Here is a 17874-nt window from a genome sequence, read left to right as displayed (position 1 = left end):
TTTGAGTATAATCGCAGAATCACTCAGGTGGTTCTCAGTAAAATGTCATACAGAGACCTTTAACGCAGTGCATTCTGAATCCTGAACACAGTCTTTTCAGTCTTTTTTCTTCCTTTTTTTTTTTTTTTTTTCTTCCTGAAATTAAGCACAGGTTAGCACATATGGTTGTGTGGTCCCAGATTGAAATGATCACAAATAAATGTGGTTTCTAATGTATAAAACTATTAATGCTCTAGACTGTTGCCAAACATAATATGAAGAACCACTTATTCAGGCACCTGATCTTTAGAATGCAGCATCGTTTGTAACAATTTTAACGCTAACTAAGTACACTTTGATGAGACAGCATTTAATAAAATGCTCATTAATTTCATCATTAGCAAGGGTATGCTAAGAAGTAAGCCAGTTTCTTATGTCACGCCCAATTAGCATCCCATGCTAGTAATCCCATTAGTATTGTTGAATTCACTAATGGAAAAACTAATGGGCATGCTACCAGGGCACATTAATTGGGCATGACACCAGTTCTGGTTTTAATTATTAAACTACGATAATGAAATGTGTGTTTGTAAAATATTAAAATGGTGAAATAGAAGAGAAGACAATAAAAAATAGTACATGAAAGAGTGCATATTAGTATGTAAGTATACATAACTTTGTCTTATTATCATGGGATGGAGGATTGCTGTACAAACTGTCTCAATACCAAGACATTGGCTGAATGGAATGGGAAACATGCTGTAAATGTTCATGGGAAATATTTTTTTCTGTAATACTGTACATATGTACATATTGTATGTATTTTCATATATAGGATACATGGTGAGTTCATGATTAAAAATGTACCATAAAATATATGCAGTATTTATAAATGTATATGATAAGAAATTTCTCATAGATGCACATCACTCAAAGGCATAATAGTGTATTTCAACAATGCCTTTAAAGTATTAATACAATCAGTGATTAATTTTATTAACAAGTTTTCTTCATATGCATAACTCTAAAGTCCTTGTGCCAGAAAGAGTACTAGATGATCTGAAAACAAACAAACAAACAAAAACTGAGCTGTTTTATTTGGAAAAAGATTTGGAAAATTTTAGAAATTGTTTTGGTAGTTATTTTATAGCTTAACTAGCTTAACAAAGAGTGCAAGTCTTTTATATCATATAGTACCTGTGCAACATAACGCTTTTCTTTTCACTCATCACCTGGTACGTAGAACAATTTTATTTTGTGAATTCAACTGAGTAACACTGAGTTGCCATGTGGTTAAAGTATTATATAAATTTCTGAGACAATATTACTGGGATTACTGGGAAGATTGAACACATTTTGGATGTGAATCCCAGAAAAATTCTTGAAATAAATTCAAATATTGATTAAAAAAAATATGCATTGTTTTGATGGTTTACAGCCTTGAGATTTGATTTGACATCTGCATCTGTTATTTTCCTCTTTCTCAGGAATTCAGAAAAGATTTTTCTGTTTTGTCATGGTCATCTCTATACTCACCCCCTCATGTCATTATATATATATATATATATATATTGTTTTAATAAAACCAGGGAAAAAAATAAAAACACTTTTACAGTCTGTCCTTGTACAAGCTTGTACTGTAAAAGCTTCCTCATTAATTACCTTCTAGATTTTTTTTTCTGAATCCATGGTATTACCTTTTTCTTCATAAATGTACTATACGTTCTCACCTAAAACTTCAGTTCCTTTTGATACCAGGTTATCAGGGAAATGACATGCTTCTTCATGCATCCCTACAAATGCTCCTCTATTTTGAGTCACTTCCAATAGACGGGCTCTGCGGTCAACAATCCTAATGTGAAGGTGCTTCCTCTGAACTGAATAGCACATTGAATCATATCCATCAAACTTTACAACCATAGCAATCCATGAAGAAGTTAAATAGAAACTTGATTAAAGAAAAAAAAACACAAATCTGTATGACATTACCCTCAATATTTGTGTCTCATCCTTGTTTTTATCATGGGAACAGGGCTTTCTATTTTTATTGAAACTGGACTGGATCCTTCATTCCTTATGTATTTGAGAAGATTGATTTGGTGGGAAAAGCAGTTATAAACATCATTCAGTATTCCAAAAGAAGCTATACAGAGGATTTTTGGTTTTTATTTTCTGGATGTTAATATACCACCATAGTGGTATGAAGAGTTAAGGTATAATTCTAAGTCTTACCTTCTTCCTGTTCTAACTTGGATTCTTCTGTTAATAAAAAGGGATCTGCAGTAGCAGTCACACCAACTAATGATGGTGGAAAAGAGTACAACGATAACAGTTGGCACCAAGTAATTGCTACAAGACTTCAAGCTCTGGGAAACATCACAGTGGATGGGCAGTACACAGGTAATCAATCCAGATTTGCTTCATTATTTTGGTACTACTCAGGTTGTTGCTCACTTGCTTACTTTCTCACTTCTCGTGTTCATCCATACAACAAAAAATTCACTACGTTTTCTGACAAAATAGCTACTCTTTTGTCAATGCATCTGAAGTATGTGTCTGCTGTGAATCTGATAATGTAACACTAGGAATGAGAAGTCTGCTTTTCATTCTTGTGAATGTATGATTGTGTTGATGCTCTTTTGTAAAATAGAATTGTAAATATTTCCAGGATATGTATGGGGAAATATTATGAAATATTCTACATTAGCATCTTTTATCCCATGTCAATATGCCATCGAGCTGAAAATCTGTTGAAAGTATTGAACACAGGAGTCATGACCTATTTTGTTTAGGTTCTTCCTTAGCTGCTAGTGGCAGTACCATTATTGGAGAAAACACTGGAGTTTTTGTTGGAGGAATTCCACAGAGTTATTCTATTGTAAGAAGGGATGTAGGTGAGTATGACTGTGGTCTATATAATACAGTGTACCTGGAATCCTAGACAGTGGCACTGACTTAACTGCCTTTGCAGCAGTGTGGGCTGTATTGATGTTGTGCCGGGAACATGAGGACCATACTTAATTTGCGTAATTATTTACATAATTATTTTCGTTAAAAATAAGCCTATGCAGTTTGTTTAATTCTGTATTTTTGGGATAGACTGAAATATCTGTATATGTGTTTTAATCAGCAGTAAAGCAATGTTACTTCTAATAATGTCTGTGTACATTTTAATGAATTATATAACTACAGAATTATAGAACTATGCAAGCAAGTTGTTGTGTAGGTGAAGCTTATGCGTGTGTTTTATATTCTAGATTCCAAAGTTCTTTTCCAAAAATACGTGAAAATTGCTTTTACTAGCTTAAATACAAGTTTGTGCATCCCACCTGGTTGCAGAAACAGAATGTACTAGCCTTTTTTAGAGTGAGTTAGGATCCTTCAGGGACTGTTGCATTGTACTTAGTGGTGTATGAATATATCTGTATTCTACAGCTGTATTTGTGTGCAGCTAGATCATAGCTGGCTTCCACAGAATCAATAGACATATGCCTTAATATGTAAACTTGGCATATAGGCCAAGAGTACAGTCTACCAACAGATAATTGGTACTTTTTAGTTCATAAAAAAACAGGATACAATCAGCTGTTCTCAGTGGATTCATATCCAGATTTACATTTTTTTCATATAAATCTGAAAGCCAAACTGTTCATTAAGTTTGCATTCCCAACAGTGATAAAGACATGAAATTTAATTGATGGCTTGCACTGAGGTACACTATAATACAACTTCCTCTTTGCCTTCTTTATTTCAGCTTACTAAATCCACAAATATGTGCATGTGTTCTAAAAACTTTAGTTCATAAAATTACCAAGGATGTCTTCCTCAAAAACCTCAGCTAAATAATAAAAATGAGATTAAATATCATTCAAGAGAATACTATCTACAAAACCAGATTTGTACTTTCGTCTCCAGTAAAGAAAAAGAGACACAAGTCATGCATGAGTATTTTTTTTTTTTAAACAGGGAAATAAGAACTTTTTGATAGATTTTCTTGAAGTGTATTCACCTGTCGAAGCTTTTGCAACATTGCTTTTTCCTATTTAGCAGATGCACTGCTAAAGTGCTTTTTTTTTTTTTTTTTTCAAATCTTCATGGAGTAGTTATATTCTGTTGAGTTGAAGTCACCTGTATGCAATAACTCAACAAGTTTAAAATTTTCTAGCTATCTGGTAGTAGCTGCTGTCCTTAGTGACTAGATGCATTCATAAATCTGAATTTAGTTTGGAGACAGATTTATGAAGTTAATGATAGTGGTTATCAATTCACACATGCACATATGTGATAGGGTGAATGTGTATAAAACATGTGCATTCATCCCCATGCTTATTTGCAGGTGAATGTCGTTAATACATTATTTTCCGATTCTTCAGGGATGAAGACGATAATCCAGAAAGGATTTGTGGGGTGTCTCAGTGACTTCTTTTTGAAAAAAATGCATACGCCCTATGAAAGCTGGGAATCTTTGAACTGGCAGGATGCTGAAGAGCAAAACAATGTCTATCATATTTGGGAAGGGTGCCCCATTCTCCTCTCAGAAGGAGCACATTTTCTTGGCAAAGGTAATTTGCTGTACTGTGTACTAGCCATGTATGTTCTTGCAACCTAAAAGGGAGTCATATTGAAAGTTTTACAGTGATCTGATTTTCAAAGCAGTTTTAGTTATATAGGATTATTTTAAAATGTTTTAAACTTGCTTTCATGGAGAGGTCGTGCTGCTCCAACTAACAGGTAGATTTGATTATTTTTTTTAGAAAGTCGTGTCCATAATATAGCAAAAAATGCCAGGTCTCACATTGTAGCAAGATGTTAGGACATTGCACCAGTTTGGTTTGTTACAATAAATAATGGAGAAGTGTCATTTACAAAGCTGAGTGAAAGCTATAAACCTTAGTCTTGAAACCTCTGAGATCTTCATGTCCAAGCAGAAAGTAGCATCTAGATTTCTGCTTTTGGTTTCTTGAGCCTATTATTTCTGTATTTGATTAACTTATTCATGTATTTACTTTCTTTCAAGGCTTCCTAGAATTGAATTCAGATGTTTTCAGTGGCGGACAAGAATTTGAGATCTCCTTCAAATTCAGAACAGATCAACTGAATGGCTTGCTTTTGTTTGTTTACAATAAAGATGGCCCAGATTATCTTGCAGTAAGTTTAGAAATCAGTACAAATAACTATATTCAGGTATGACCATTGAGTTTTGCTTACTAAGATACACCCAGCAGATAAGTTACCCATGTTATTTATAAGAAAAATATCAGTACATGAAAAAGCAGAATTATTCTCTTTGCTGGGTTAGAAGTGACCAAAAGTAGAATAAGAGACTTGTATTAAAAGAGTTCTCTTCATTCTTGGTTCATTTATAATCAATAAGATTTATTCATTTAGATTTAAAATATGAGAATTGCCATACAGACTGAAATTAGTGGTCCAGTTTAATCCCGTCTCACCTCTTTCACTGTTGTTTCAAAACTGTTGAGGAAGCTGCGAAAGTCCTGTATTAGGCAAATTTGTGAGAGATGCCTATGAGCTTTCATTTTGTGTCTGTTAAATAAGACTGTTTTATGCTTAGGACTTTGGTTAAGGTTGAATATGTTTGTTGCAGTTTTTCAAACTCTTTGTATTGATTACATGGTTTTGTTTTCATATTTTTCTTCTTCCAAGGCTTTTGAATATAATTAGACTGTGGTCACCACTGCATAGTTGATCAGCTGTAGTTATTACTTGCACCAACTAGTAGCTATTACAGAGGATTACATTGAAAGTAATATTTCTTTTTAGTAGATCCAAGAAGCAATCATTTACATATAGAGATTTTTGAGTCTATTGTTATTCTTTATAACCTGACCTGCCCTTTCCATTTCCATTTTATTTTATTTGTTTATTTATTACTTTGCAGCTGTTCTGCTAATGGCTTGTCATGTCAAAGCCTGTTTTATTGTATGGCATTATATCAAATGTGCTCTTTCTTTTAAACTTCTGACATAAAGTGTATAAATATATTTTTCTCCTTTTCAGGTCAGCTATAACTTATTCTGTATTTATTTTTTATGTTACTTTTTCAGCAGATGTTTTTTTCCTGGATTTTGAATTCTCCTAGACCTGATTACTTCCTCCTTTTCAAGCAGCCTTGGTTCAGAAATTATAATGAGTTGCAATAGCAAGTCTACTTAATTACATGCTATTGCTTTAGTTTGTCCTCAAGTAATGACCAGTCATGGGCTAGTAGTAAAAGATGCTATATACACTATTGTCCCACACTAAAAAGACTAATATATATGTAATTCATGGTAGGGGGGCACTATTTACTTGAATAGTATTCACAGGGACAAATGTGGGGCTTCGGTTCTTCTGGAGATTTTTGTGGCATGTGGTCCTTGTTTCCTTTCTCTTGCTCTGTGAAAGACTAACAGAAATATGAGAAAAGTTCTGGCTGTAAAAGAGAGAGGGGACTGAGTAAATTGAAAGTGTAGTCAAAAGCACAATGTAGAAAAAACACTTTTGTACTCATACTGTCAGATTTTTGCCAGTTTTATATTTATATTATTTTAACACCAAAAATTGTGGTTAGTTTTCATAGTATTTTTTCTAAACCAAGTAAAAAAAAATTAATCTCCCTTTACACCTGACTGGGACATCTCCATAACCCTGCGATGAGGAATTTTAGAGAGGATGTGTATATGCATGCTTTTCCAACCCTTGTAGCTTTGTGTTCTGCACATACATAATGATGACAGAAGGTTTTTCCGTACACTTGAGCTCACAAAAAAAGGTTAATAGAAAGTGAAAATGAGGTGTGTAGCATGTTGCGCATGAGCTACGATGTCTTTGTTAGGAGCTTTGGTCAGGAGACACTTGCACTGCAAAACAGATTAGAAGCTATACCACTTATCCTGAGCACAGCGTTTGATGGTATTCCCTGACCCATCCCTTTGCATAGATCACAGCTCTCTTATTAGCTTTATAGTTTTGGAATGACTGTAGCTAGACACATGGCTGCCTGCTACCAAACTGCCCAGGAGTCTCTCTTGTCTTCTAGCCAAGACAAAATTATGTCCTAGAAAGGTGCTCTGTGTAAAGGTCATTTCTTCCACAAGTTCCAAGCCCTGCGATAATTCACTGAAGTTAGAGAGGTCAATCTGATTCTCTTTGGATCCAGACATAATAATTGTGAGCAAACTATGAACAGATAAAGTAGTATGAATTGCTCGCTCTTGCTATGGCATGTGTCTCCCCATGAAAATAAGAAAAACAAAAACAAAACTCTGATATCTAACTGTGATTTTTTTCTTGTTACAACTTGCTTGTTGCCTCTCATCCTTTCACTGTGCACATCTGGGAAGAATCTGGGTCTCTCTTCTCTATATCCTTCCACAAAGTAGTTGAACAGAGTTGAAAGTTCTCATCACACCTACTCTTAAGACTGAATAAATCTGTTTCTCTCAGCCTCTTTTCATATGTCATGTACGCCAACCCTGAGTAACTCAGTGCCCTTCCACTCAATTTACTCAAGTGTGCCAATATATCTTCCTTGGACCCACTGCCTACTGTCTAATACAGTCCAGTGCCTGGTTGATCTTCATCATTTCAAGGGTACACTGCTAACCAGTGTTCAATTTGTAATCACCTGGACCTTCCAAGACATTTTAATCAAAGCTGCTTTTTATTGCCCAAAATATCAGCTGTAGCCTCTTTACTATCACCTGCAAACTTCCTAAGAGTACATTCATTCAATTTCCCAAGTTATTAATACATTTTTTAAACAGAATCGGTCCCAGTATCAATACCTGAGAGATGGCACAAGTAACCAGCTGCTTGCTGAACATGCCAGCATGCCTGTGGAAATTCTTCTTGCACTTCATGTCCTTTTCCATATCCTGGCTGGGCTTTGGCTTTCCTGATTCCAACACTGCATGCTCAAAATAAGAATTTTATGTAGAGGACAGTATCATTTCAAGTTGCAGTGATGCTTTATATCTGCATTCCAAATTCTAAAAAGTATGCTTTTAACCATTGAACTGAGAACCTGTTTAGGTTTGGGTATTTGGTGTAATGCTCTTAGAATGATCTTAACTTGTTTCTGGTGAGAGAACTAACTGGTAACTAACGTGTCTGGCAGGAGAATAAGATGATCTTCATGTATTTATGGTTTAACATCACAATGTATATCCATGGGATAAATTAACAATCAAGCATTTTTAAAGTGGTCCCAGAACATGTAGAACAGTTCAAATTGAACAGTGGTCTTCTAGCTGTTCTTGGGCACTCTAAATGTCAAGCCAGGTCATTACAAAAAGCACAAGCATCAATCTCTGCCTGCTTTCAGACAATATCAAACTGAGTAAATTGGAAGAAGGGATGTGCTGAGTCGATCACCCCATGTTGATCACCATGTCTTCTCTTCAGCCGCCAGGTCTGGCAGACTTGTTGGTGTACTGCTGTAGTCATGCAGCTGAAACACTTTCTTCCCATCAATGAAAAAAAAATGACAACTTGTCCAATGTACTGCTTTTACAAGCTATAGTATCAACACTGTTGCCATAATCTATCTTTCACCTGTATTTTAGCAACCTAAGCTATGAAAGTCTGTTTACTCATAGAAATGGGAAAAGCTGTGGTCCTAAAGAAGCAAATAGACAGGCAAAACCCTTGACTTAACAAAAGTCTTGTGAGCAAGCAGTCAGTGTGCAATTTGGAACAGGATAAATACTGCCAGTGGCATCTCAAGTACCGAGTTCTTTCATATACTGGAGTCCCTGTTAAGAAAATACAATCTGATTATGAATACTGCAACATTAATGTTACCAGGAACCTAAATATGTCAGCTTGTCAATACTGGTAATAAGCATTTATATTAACTTTTTAGTTTTTATTTATTTAAGACTTTGTCGTGGAAGAAGAAATGCCTTTTTGTGAGCTTATCCATATTTTTCAACCGCAAGTTCATCATCAAAATGTTTAGTGCTCTATACCTGCCAATTTACACTCTCACCCCGCTTGCGTTCAATTCAGTTAGGATAAAGAGTTTTGCTGTAAAGCATTTAGAAACTTCTGCAGTAAAAATTTAAGTAAAATGTGTTTCTATTAGAAAACTCACACGTTAGTCTCAAAAAGCACATACAAAAACAATTATTTTCTTACAAGATTTAGGAGAATGAGGATGAAATACAGAATCAATGTACATGCTGGAGCAATTTGAAATTGAGTTCACCAGCCAATTAAAAAGAGCTTAATCAGGTCTGACATTTCATTTCCTTATTATCTTACATTCTTCCAAAAAAATGAATTGATAGATAAAATACTGTTTTCTCATTCTCAAAAAAAAGGGGGGGGGAGGGGGAATCAATTCTTATTCATTGTTTTTTCTTTTTAGTTGGTTACATTAGTGCCAAGTCTGTTGGTAAAAAAAAAAAAAAAAAAAAAAACAAAAAAAAAACACACAAAACAAACAAACAAAAAACCAACACAGAATGTGTTCCTACATTTTGAATTTAACTGATGCACTGTATTTGGCATGGTTTGTGCAAACAATTTTACTTGAATTTCTGCTATCCTGAAGATAAAAATATCATTATTATTTTTATACCTGATTTATTTTTTAAATATCTGCAATGTACTCCTCTTTTATTGTTCTGTATGTGATGTCTTTTTCAAACTCTTTTCTCTGTTTTAAAATATATAGATTGAACTGAAAAGTGGAATATTAAACGTCTTGTTGAAAACGGGCACTGTCTTTACACAAGTGGATCTCTGGTTAGGACTGTCTTATTGTGATGGAAAGTGGAAGAAAGTAACTGTGAACAAGGAGGGCTCTGTAGTTTCAGCAAGTATGGATGAACTGAGAGAGCAAACTCTGGAACCCCATGTTCAGCAACTAAAAGTAAACTCACCTATCTACATAGGAGGAGTGCCCCCTGAGATTCAGAGTTTTTATAAAGAGCTGGGGCCAGAACAAGGTAAGGTGACACTGAGAGCAATTTATGTTTTTCAAAAGCTAGCACCATGCACAAGGTTGTTGGTGGACGCCCTGCTGCTCATAGTATAAATTAATGAATATGTAACATTTATCAACTTTAGCAGAGAAGTAATTCATCCTCCCATCCATTGCTATTTTAACTGTCAGTTAGCCATACACAATCAGCTTAATTTACTCCAGATCCTTTTGTAATGCTATCAAATCTTTCCAAGCTAGTGATATGTGGAGCAATCCAAATCATAAGAGAGAAGAAATGGGAGAGTAACAAATGGTTATCTGAGATACCCAACCAAAGGAGCTCAGATCACCCTCAGAGAAAGCTAGTTCCAATCAACTTGTTTCACTTGATCAACTTGTCATGTTAGTCACAGATCTGGAATACAAAACCAATGGAACGGAGTACAAACAGTTTAAATCACTGTAATGAGGCTGGATGCTGGCACACGTAGCAAACAGTAAGGGTTTATTAGTTCTTTTGCAGACAATACTGATTATGGTCTAAAAAAATAGCATAAAACCCTGAATTTGGATTTTGGCTATGTTACCTGGTGATCTTGTTACAATTACCATCCAAATACCAAGAAGAAGAGAGATATCCACTGTGACCCTTTTGCTCTGGGATAGGTCACATTTATAGGAAAAAGAGAAAAGCATTATTTATAGTCTGAACCTAAGGACTGACTGTATGAAATGTAGTCAAAAAGCTGTCTAAAATTACCCCTGTTGACTGTTTGGGGGTGGATTTTTGTTACTTATGATGTTGTTCATCAGTCCTGGTGTATTTTTCAGATATGATGGGCAAACAAGTTGCAGTCAGTGAGTGTTTAGTGGGGAATCTATTAAGTAACTTTACACATTAAATGCATGCATTCAAATAAGCTCTGCAGAGCTTCATAGAAGCCTTGTGAATTCACAGCTACAGAAAGGGTTGAATCAAATCAAAGCACTAATGTTCAGAGCTCAAAAATATTGTTTTAAATATTCTTCCAGCTGTAGGTATCACACATTTTATAATCTTCCTCCAGGTTCCATATGCACAATTTTTATGGCCAAAAAAAGCTACCAAGTCATAGCCTGACAATGTTGCCTTGTAGCAGATGGTATGGCCTTCTCAGTGAATGCATTCTCAGTTCCTGCAGCAAAGAGATCTGCGAACAAAGAATCTAGGACAAAACAACATCTAAAGTAAATGCTTGAAGTGAATATTCAGGCACATCAATTAACATTACTTTTTTCACCATGCCTGCCCAGCACACTGCAAAATAAGATGGCAGCAGTGAACTTAGTTTTAGATCTTCTGACGACCAAAATATTTTTGCGTTCTTAAATGAAGATTTAGATGAGCAAGATTAGGCAACCACATATTAAAATTCTGGCTTAAGTGCATATTTTTAACTTATGTCTGACCCTATCATGCTCTCAAATATAGCCTGTCAGTTTCTATCAGTGTGACCAATCAGAATGATATTGGTAATGGCAATACTGAGCAAAAAGAAAGGAGGTAAGGTTGAAACAGGACATAGGTCCACAGGATGTTAGGGCACACAGTCCAGAAAGTATTGACATCTGTGTTTTGCTTTCCTCTAATGTCAATTTGAAATAAGCTTGTGTTACTAAACTGTTTTAATTATAATTAGTAGGAAACATGCTATGAACATGACATACTTCATATACTTTTTACTTAATCCTTTTTATTTCATTTTTGCTTTATACAACTCCCTAAAATATAGAGTTTTAAAAAGTACTTTTATTTAGGAATATAATGATTTATTGGTATGATAAATGGAATATGGAGACTTTCCCAGGTTAATAAATATTTACCAAAGGTTTTCTTAATTAATGGCTGCTTGGTAGTAAATTTTGAATAAATGAATGTTGTTTTCTTCACCTCAAGCAAGGGATAAATATCCTCCTCATCGCCCCTCTCTCCACCTCTAAGTCACTTACTTTAAGAAATTTCAGCTAGAGGCTGTGGGCCTTTGCATGACACATCGCATGTAGTCCTGAGAAGTCACTGTGGAGGGGAGCTGGCAGGAAAGTTCATGAGAATTTGTACTGTGATTTAGTCTGTAGCTTCCTGAGCATAAACAAAAACTACTCAGCTGACATCAGTCAGAAGTCTGTAAATAGTGATAAATGCATCTACAGTGATATTTAAAAAAAAAAAAGAAAAAAAAACGGGGGGGGGGGGATTAAAATAGGTTATATAGTATGCATCCCAATCACAAATAAAGCAATGGTTCATTTTGTCTAATTATTAAGATGCTTGTGGAGACTGGGATTAATTCTTTCCTCTGCCACAGACTCTGAGAAACCAACCAAATCTCTGTGGAGTAGGAGTTGAGCTTAAATTAAGATGTGTCTATTTAAAAGAGCAGTATCTCTAAAATCCCAGCATGGCGGAAAGGGAAGGTGTTTTATAGGATTATTTAAAATAGGTATCCACCTTCAATGTCGCTTCTTTTTTCCATGAACTATGCATGAATATTGAATTCTCAGGTGGCTAAGTGTGAATACTGCTTTCATCTTCCATTTTGTAGAAATAAAGACTATAAAAGTACATAAGATATAAATACAATGCTTGCACAAAGCTGAAAAAGAGCAGTGATCTGTGATAGACTGATCTTTAATTTGCAAAGTTAATACTAAAATGAATGGAAGTCTTCAGTTTGGTTACTGTTTCCATTGGTTTTACATTAACCACTGACTGCTGAACTTTACCCAGATCTGAAAACTATTTTACATCAATGTATTAATTTATTTATTAATTATAGAAATATAAGGAAACTTGAAGAACTGCATCATGAAATGTTGTGATTTTGTTTTTGCAAATAACTAATTTAACATATTTATAATATTGGTAAAAATGTAACACACACACTGAAATGTAAATGTATACCTATATACAAATAAATATAAAAATTACTTATTTTTTTCAAGTAAACCAACAGTTTGGGGGTTATGTTTTCAGAATATGTTTGCAAACAGTATACCAGATATACCTGTATTACAATAATCCGATATACCTCTGTCATCGCTTTGGTATGTTTTAAATTTACATATCAGTTTGAGGAGAATGTATCAACAAGACATCAGCAAGCAACAGAAAGCTGATTTTCAAATTCAGAATCACTTTTACGGTAATTTTAAAGGTAGAAGGGATGGAGCAGAAAAGAAATATTTTTGAAAGTACAGTTCAGTAAGGCAGGTATTCCACACTAGAATACCAGTGATTTTTACTAGCATTGTGTCTTGACAGGAGGGACAGAATTCTCATGTTGGAAGTTAACATTTTCACATTACAGTCTTTAATGCTGAAGATATAGATTTGAAAGGAACAAAAATGACTCTTAATTAATGACTGAGGCTCTTTATGTGATACTAATCCCTTACTATTTGCTAGGTTTCGGTGGTTGCATGAAGGATGTTAAATTTACACGAGGTGCTGTCGTTAACTTGGCATCTGTGTCCAGCAGTGCTGTCAGAGTCAATCTGGACGGATGCCTATCAACTGACAGTGCTGTTAACTGCAGGGGAAATGACTCCATCCTAGTATACCGAGGAAAAGAGCAGAGTGTTTATGAGAATGGTCTCCAACCATTTACAGGTAACACATTGGTTTCCTAAACAAAATACAACATTTTTATTTTGTTCTGCATTAATGTGTTACCATGTTCAGTCTTTTTTTTTTTCTCCCCTTTGATGTTTCTGTTTTCTTTGAAGAATACCTTTATAGGGTGGTTGCCTCAAATGAAGGAGGATCAGTATCTAGTGTATGGACCCGTGTTCGTACAAGAGAATCAGGTAAATACAGTTTTAAGACTTATATATATATATATATATATTCCATATGCTACCTACTCTATCTAATGTTAGGTTAGAGGAAATCCCACGACAACAATACTGAGCAGTCTAAGTTGCATAGTATTTCTAAAGGGACAAAAACTGCTTGATGCTTTGGATAGGTAGCAAGTTACTGTCTTATTTCAGCTATGTGTTCAGGCAAAAAAATTCCACATATAATTCCAAGTCTTTTCCAAATTCATATTATATTATGCAATTGTATGAGAGCAAGGAATGTGAAATAATTAAACTGCGTTAAATGAACAAGGACAGACATGCATCTAGGTACATTGATATGTGCATATCCAAACTCACATTATGGAAGTCTGCTAGAGGAAGTAAATTTTCTATTTTTCCTATGTATAACCAAGTGATACAAAATCAAGTGCAGAGAAAGGAGATAGCAGGATAGCAGGAGCAAGTTGTGGAGGATGAGAGTCCATGTAGTTAGTGAGAAGAGGGTCTAGTACAAGCTTTTATTTACATTGCCTGCATACGGCTATGCTGCTCATTGCTGTTGAATGATGAGAGTGGGGGAAGGATTCTTTTTATAAGTAACCTGTACATTGTGTGTGAAAATACAGTAATATTTAACAGAAAAGCAGCATGTGCCTTATGGAGAGGGTTTCAAAGGAACATAATTCCTGCTGAGCCTTAAAAATCACATTTGTCTTACATTTCATGAAGAGAATTTAAAGGACGTTACCTTTTCTGTTCAGTGTTTTTTGAAAACTTTATTGAGCCAGCAAGTTTTAAGATCTACAGTTCTGCATTTTTTATTTACTCAACTTTTTCTCTTCCATAAATTGAAGCCCTAACTGCATTCCATTAATGCAGAGAATTCTTTTGATGCAAGATATTCAATGTATGATCTTAAAAAAAAAAAAAAAAAAAAGGTAATATTTGTTATTTGTTAATATTTGACTTGCAATGCACTCTTACACAACTTAGCATCATTATTTTGTGTACCACCCAGAAGAAAGATGTATATATATTTTCATATCAACCACAGTAGGTTTTTCCATAAATTTATGTTTGCAAGCTGACCACAGCATTAAGCAACTACATGTTCCCCAGGGTTGGAGAATAATTGCACTATTTAATTATTTTTGAGTTGTTTTTGAGATGTCCCTTATGAGAAGAACATCTGCTATACCGTACCTTACCTTGCTCTGTAATACATTTCAGAACGAATAAAATCAGCATAATGCTGTAGTAACTAAAACTTTCCTAGACTATCACCTTCCTTCTTTATACAAGCATTACTACTTCCAAGTATTTTTTATACTTTGCATTCTAGTACCTTTCTTATCAAAAACCAATCAAATAATAAAAAACAAACAAACAGAAAAAACAGCAAACAATGTCTGTATTTATATATAATGAAACTAAACAATAACATTACCAAAAAAGTGGTTATTTGATGGTCAAAAAAGCAAATGAACATCAGCAGGCTAGGGCGGCCACATGCATTTACAGCAAACTCATCATCCATCATCCTGCCATAGTGTTCCTTGGGCCTTTCCTCTGCATCCCTTGTGCAGTCATCTGTGATGAAGTTGTTACTGGCCAGACCTTTACTTGGTATAGCAGTATCTAATAAATAGTTAAAGGTTATGGGAAATGGGATGGTTTTTTTCTTTCCTTTTTTTTTTTTTTTTTTTTTTTTATTAGTAACATGCATACATGAGTTTGACTTTCCAGTTCTTTTGAACATCTTCATTTTTTATTTTATTTTATTTTATTTTTTGCTCCCCACTGACATCCCCCAATCCTATGGAATGATCAGAAGCAAAGGGTTTTGCAAAAAGGCCTAACAAGTCTCTGCTTTGCCCTGAGACATTTGCCTAGCACTTTGGAAACATGAAAATAAATTAGTAAGTTTTTAAATTTTTGAAGCACTTCTGTAAATGAGGATGCAATGTTTTAGAGATGTTCCATATTTGTGGCATTCTGTGGCTTAGATACCCAAAAGATAAAAGTCAAACACTTCTGTGTTGCAGTAATGTATTGCTTCATTCAGTTGCATGATTATAAAACCTGAATTTTAGAGCTATATACAATCCACATCCTCTTTTTTGAGTGATGCTTAAATATATTTGATACATTAAATGTTTTTGGAAAGCCTCAACAAGATGAGAAGGAATGCTATGTAGATGGAGTTTTGATGGTTTTGAAATATAGCTTAAACTGAATAGCTCAAGATGTGCAGTCATATTAAATCAATGCTGAAAAGTTACAACTCTAATAAATTGTATTTATGCTAATGGTTGAGTCTGATTTACTGCAGCCATTAAAAGTGAAGAATAGGGGCAATAGTCTCCTTAGAACTGCCATTTTCTCTATTTTCTATTTTATCCTTCCACAGTTCCAGAAAATGTGCCAACTCCCTCAAGAGTTCACAGTATAAATGGTTACAGCATTGAGGTCACCTGGGACAAACCTGCTGGGGTCATAGGTGTAATTGAGAAGTACATTTTGAAAGCATATGAAGAGGATGGTCCCAATATACCCATCACTAGTGCTGAGCTTGCTGACACTAGTATGCTCACAGGTAAATGTTGTTAAGTACCACTTTCTAGGCACATCTAATAACATGGCATGTTTATACCTCCTTTTGTTGAGCTATGAAGTATTATTTGTCTATTTTTGTGTATACACGTTATATATAATATTTGGATGGGAGGTATGTGTTGTCAGCATCCGCATACATAGCAATGTACTGATTTCAAGGAACAATAGAAATTAAGATACATCTCAAGCACTAAAAATATTTAAGCTATTTTTTCCCAACCCAGTGATGATTTTGGAGGGGAATGCTTATTGTTTGTTTTTACTTACTATACATGATGTTTCTTTCTCCCGTTTTTACATCCAGTTCACCTATGTGAACTTTATACCTGAGTCCCATAAGATTCTATTTGACCTGATAGACCAAAGCACTTGATATAATTGCTTGAATTTGACCATGTCAACCTAACTGATTTCAGTGGGAACTAGAATGCATTTATGTTAATCAGATGTTTTGCTTGCTAATACTGGGAAGTAGGTTATTATGGAATGAAGGAATTTTTGTCTTTGGGTTTATTGGATGTGGTCACCGTTGAGCTGTGGGTTGTGAACAGAAGCTGTATAAACCACTGCACATGAGGTGTGCTTTCTGGTGTCTTGGTTTTTTACCTATAGGAGGCAGACATTTTTAGAAACAGTAGACTCTTTGCCCACTACAAAGAGAACATTTTGGGACATTTCTTCCTGTCGGAAGAATCTTATTTTCTTATTTACACTTACTTTCACTATATATGTTCTCTAAAATTAATTATATAATTTATAAAAATTAGAAATGTGCTAATAACATAATAGCCAAAGCTGATGCTTTGATGTGTCTTGGCCTCAGGCAATAAAACAACTGCAAAAAGTGCCTTAACCCTCTGGCAGTATATTACTGCTGCTTTCCTGAAGCCCAGGTAATATGTGCTTAGTGTTTTTACATAAATATGTATGTTTTGTGTTGTTTCTCTGCTATAATGTAGATATAAATTTTCAAGAGCAAGCATGCACGTATTTTATCTTCTTCAGTTTGAAAGCTCTTTTGACTATTTGTGAGTAATGTGCTACAATACCAAAACTGCATGGGCATACTCTGATTTGTTTGATTAACTTCTTGTTTGAATACTCTTTATCTATGTTGTATATTCTAAGCATATGAATTAGATGGTTTGTAAACTTTGATGTTTGAAACTTAAATTTAGTTTAATTCTTGTTGGTATTATGCCATGATTGCGTGTTAGGGTTATGAGAAAGTCTACACTGGGCTGTACAGGTAAGAGGTATCTGTATCCAGCTTTCAGAAGGCATAAGGATAAGATTTCTGTTTATATTAAGTTGAGGTAGTAAATTGATCCCATTTTTTAGTGTATTATAGCAGATAGCTGCTGAGTACTGCAAAATTGAGTGACCCTAAGAACTTAAAACCAACTGTGTTCACCCATTGTTCTCTCTGACAATGTTAGATTGTAGATGCTTAGGAAGACAATATAATACATAAAGTCAGTCTTCCTGTTAATACAACTTTA

The 17874-nt window shown here is 34.6% G+C and overlaps 1 protein-coding gene across 1 annotated transcript in view; it reads left to right on the top strand.

Moving 5' to 3' along the window:
• The window catches only part of USH2A (usherin), a 414223-nt gene that overhangs the window by 164979 nt on the left and 231370 nt on the right, over positions 1-17874 (top strand). The window contains exons 23-30 of the mRNA XM_035320952.1: positions 2253-2379; positions 2772-2873; positions 4353-4541; positions 4997-5127; positions 9662-9935; positions 13359-13562; positions 13679-13759; positions 16167-16352. Of these exons, the coding sequence (XP_035176843.1) occupies positions 2253-2379; positions 2772-2873; positions 4353-4541; positions 4997-5127; positions 9662-9935; positions 13359-13562; positions 13679-13759; positions 16167-16352 (1294 nt within the window). The remainder of the gene's footprint in view (positions 1-2252; positions 2380-2771; positions 2874-4352; positions 4542-4996; positions 5128-9661; positions 9936-13358; positions 13563-13678; positions 13760-16166; positions 16353-17874) is intronic.

Source organism: Oxyura jamaicensis, chromosome 3 (genome assembly GCF_011077185.1).
Source record: "Oxyura jamaicensis isolate SHBP4307 breed ruddy duck chromosome 3, BPBGC_Ojam_1.0, whole genome shotgun sequence".
NCBI lineage: Eukaryota > Metazoa > Chordata > Aves > Anseriformes > Anatidae > Oxyura > Oxyura jamaicensis.
This window is presented reverse-complemented; position numbering and strand designations above follow the sequence as displayed.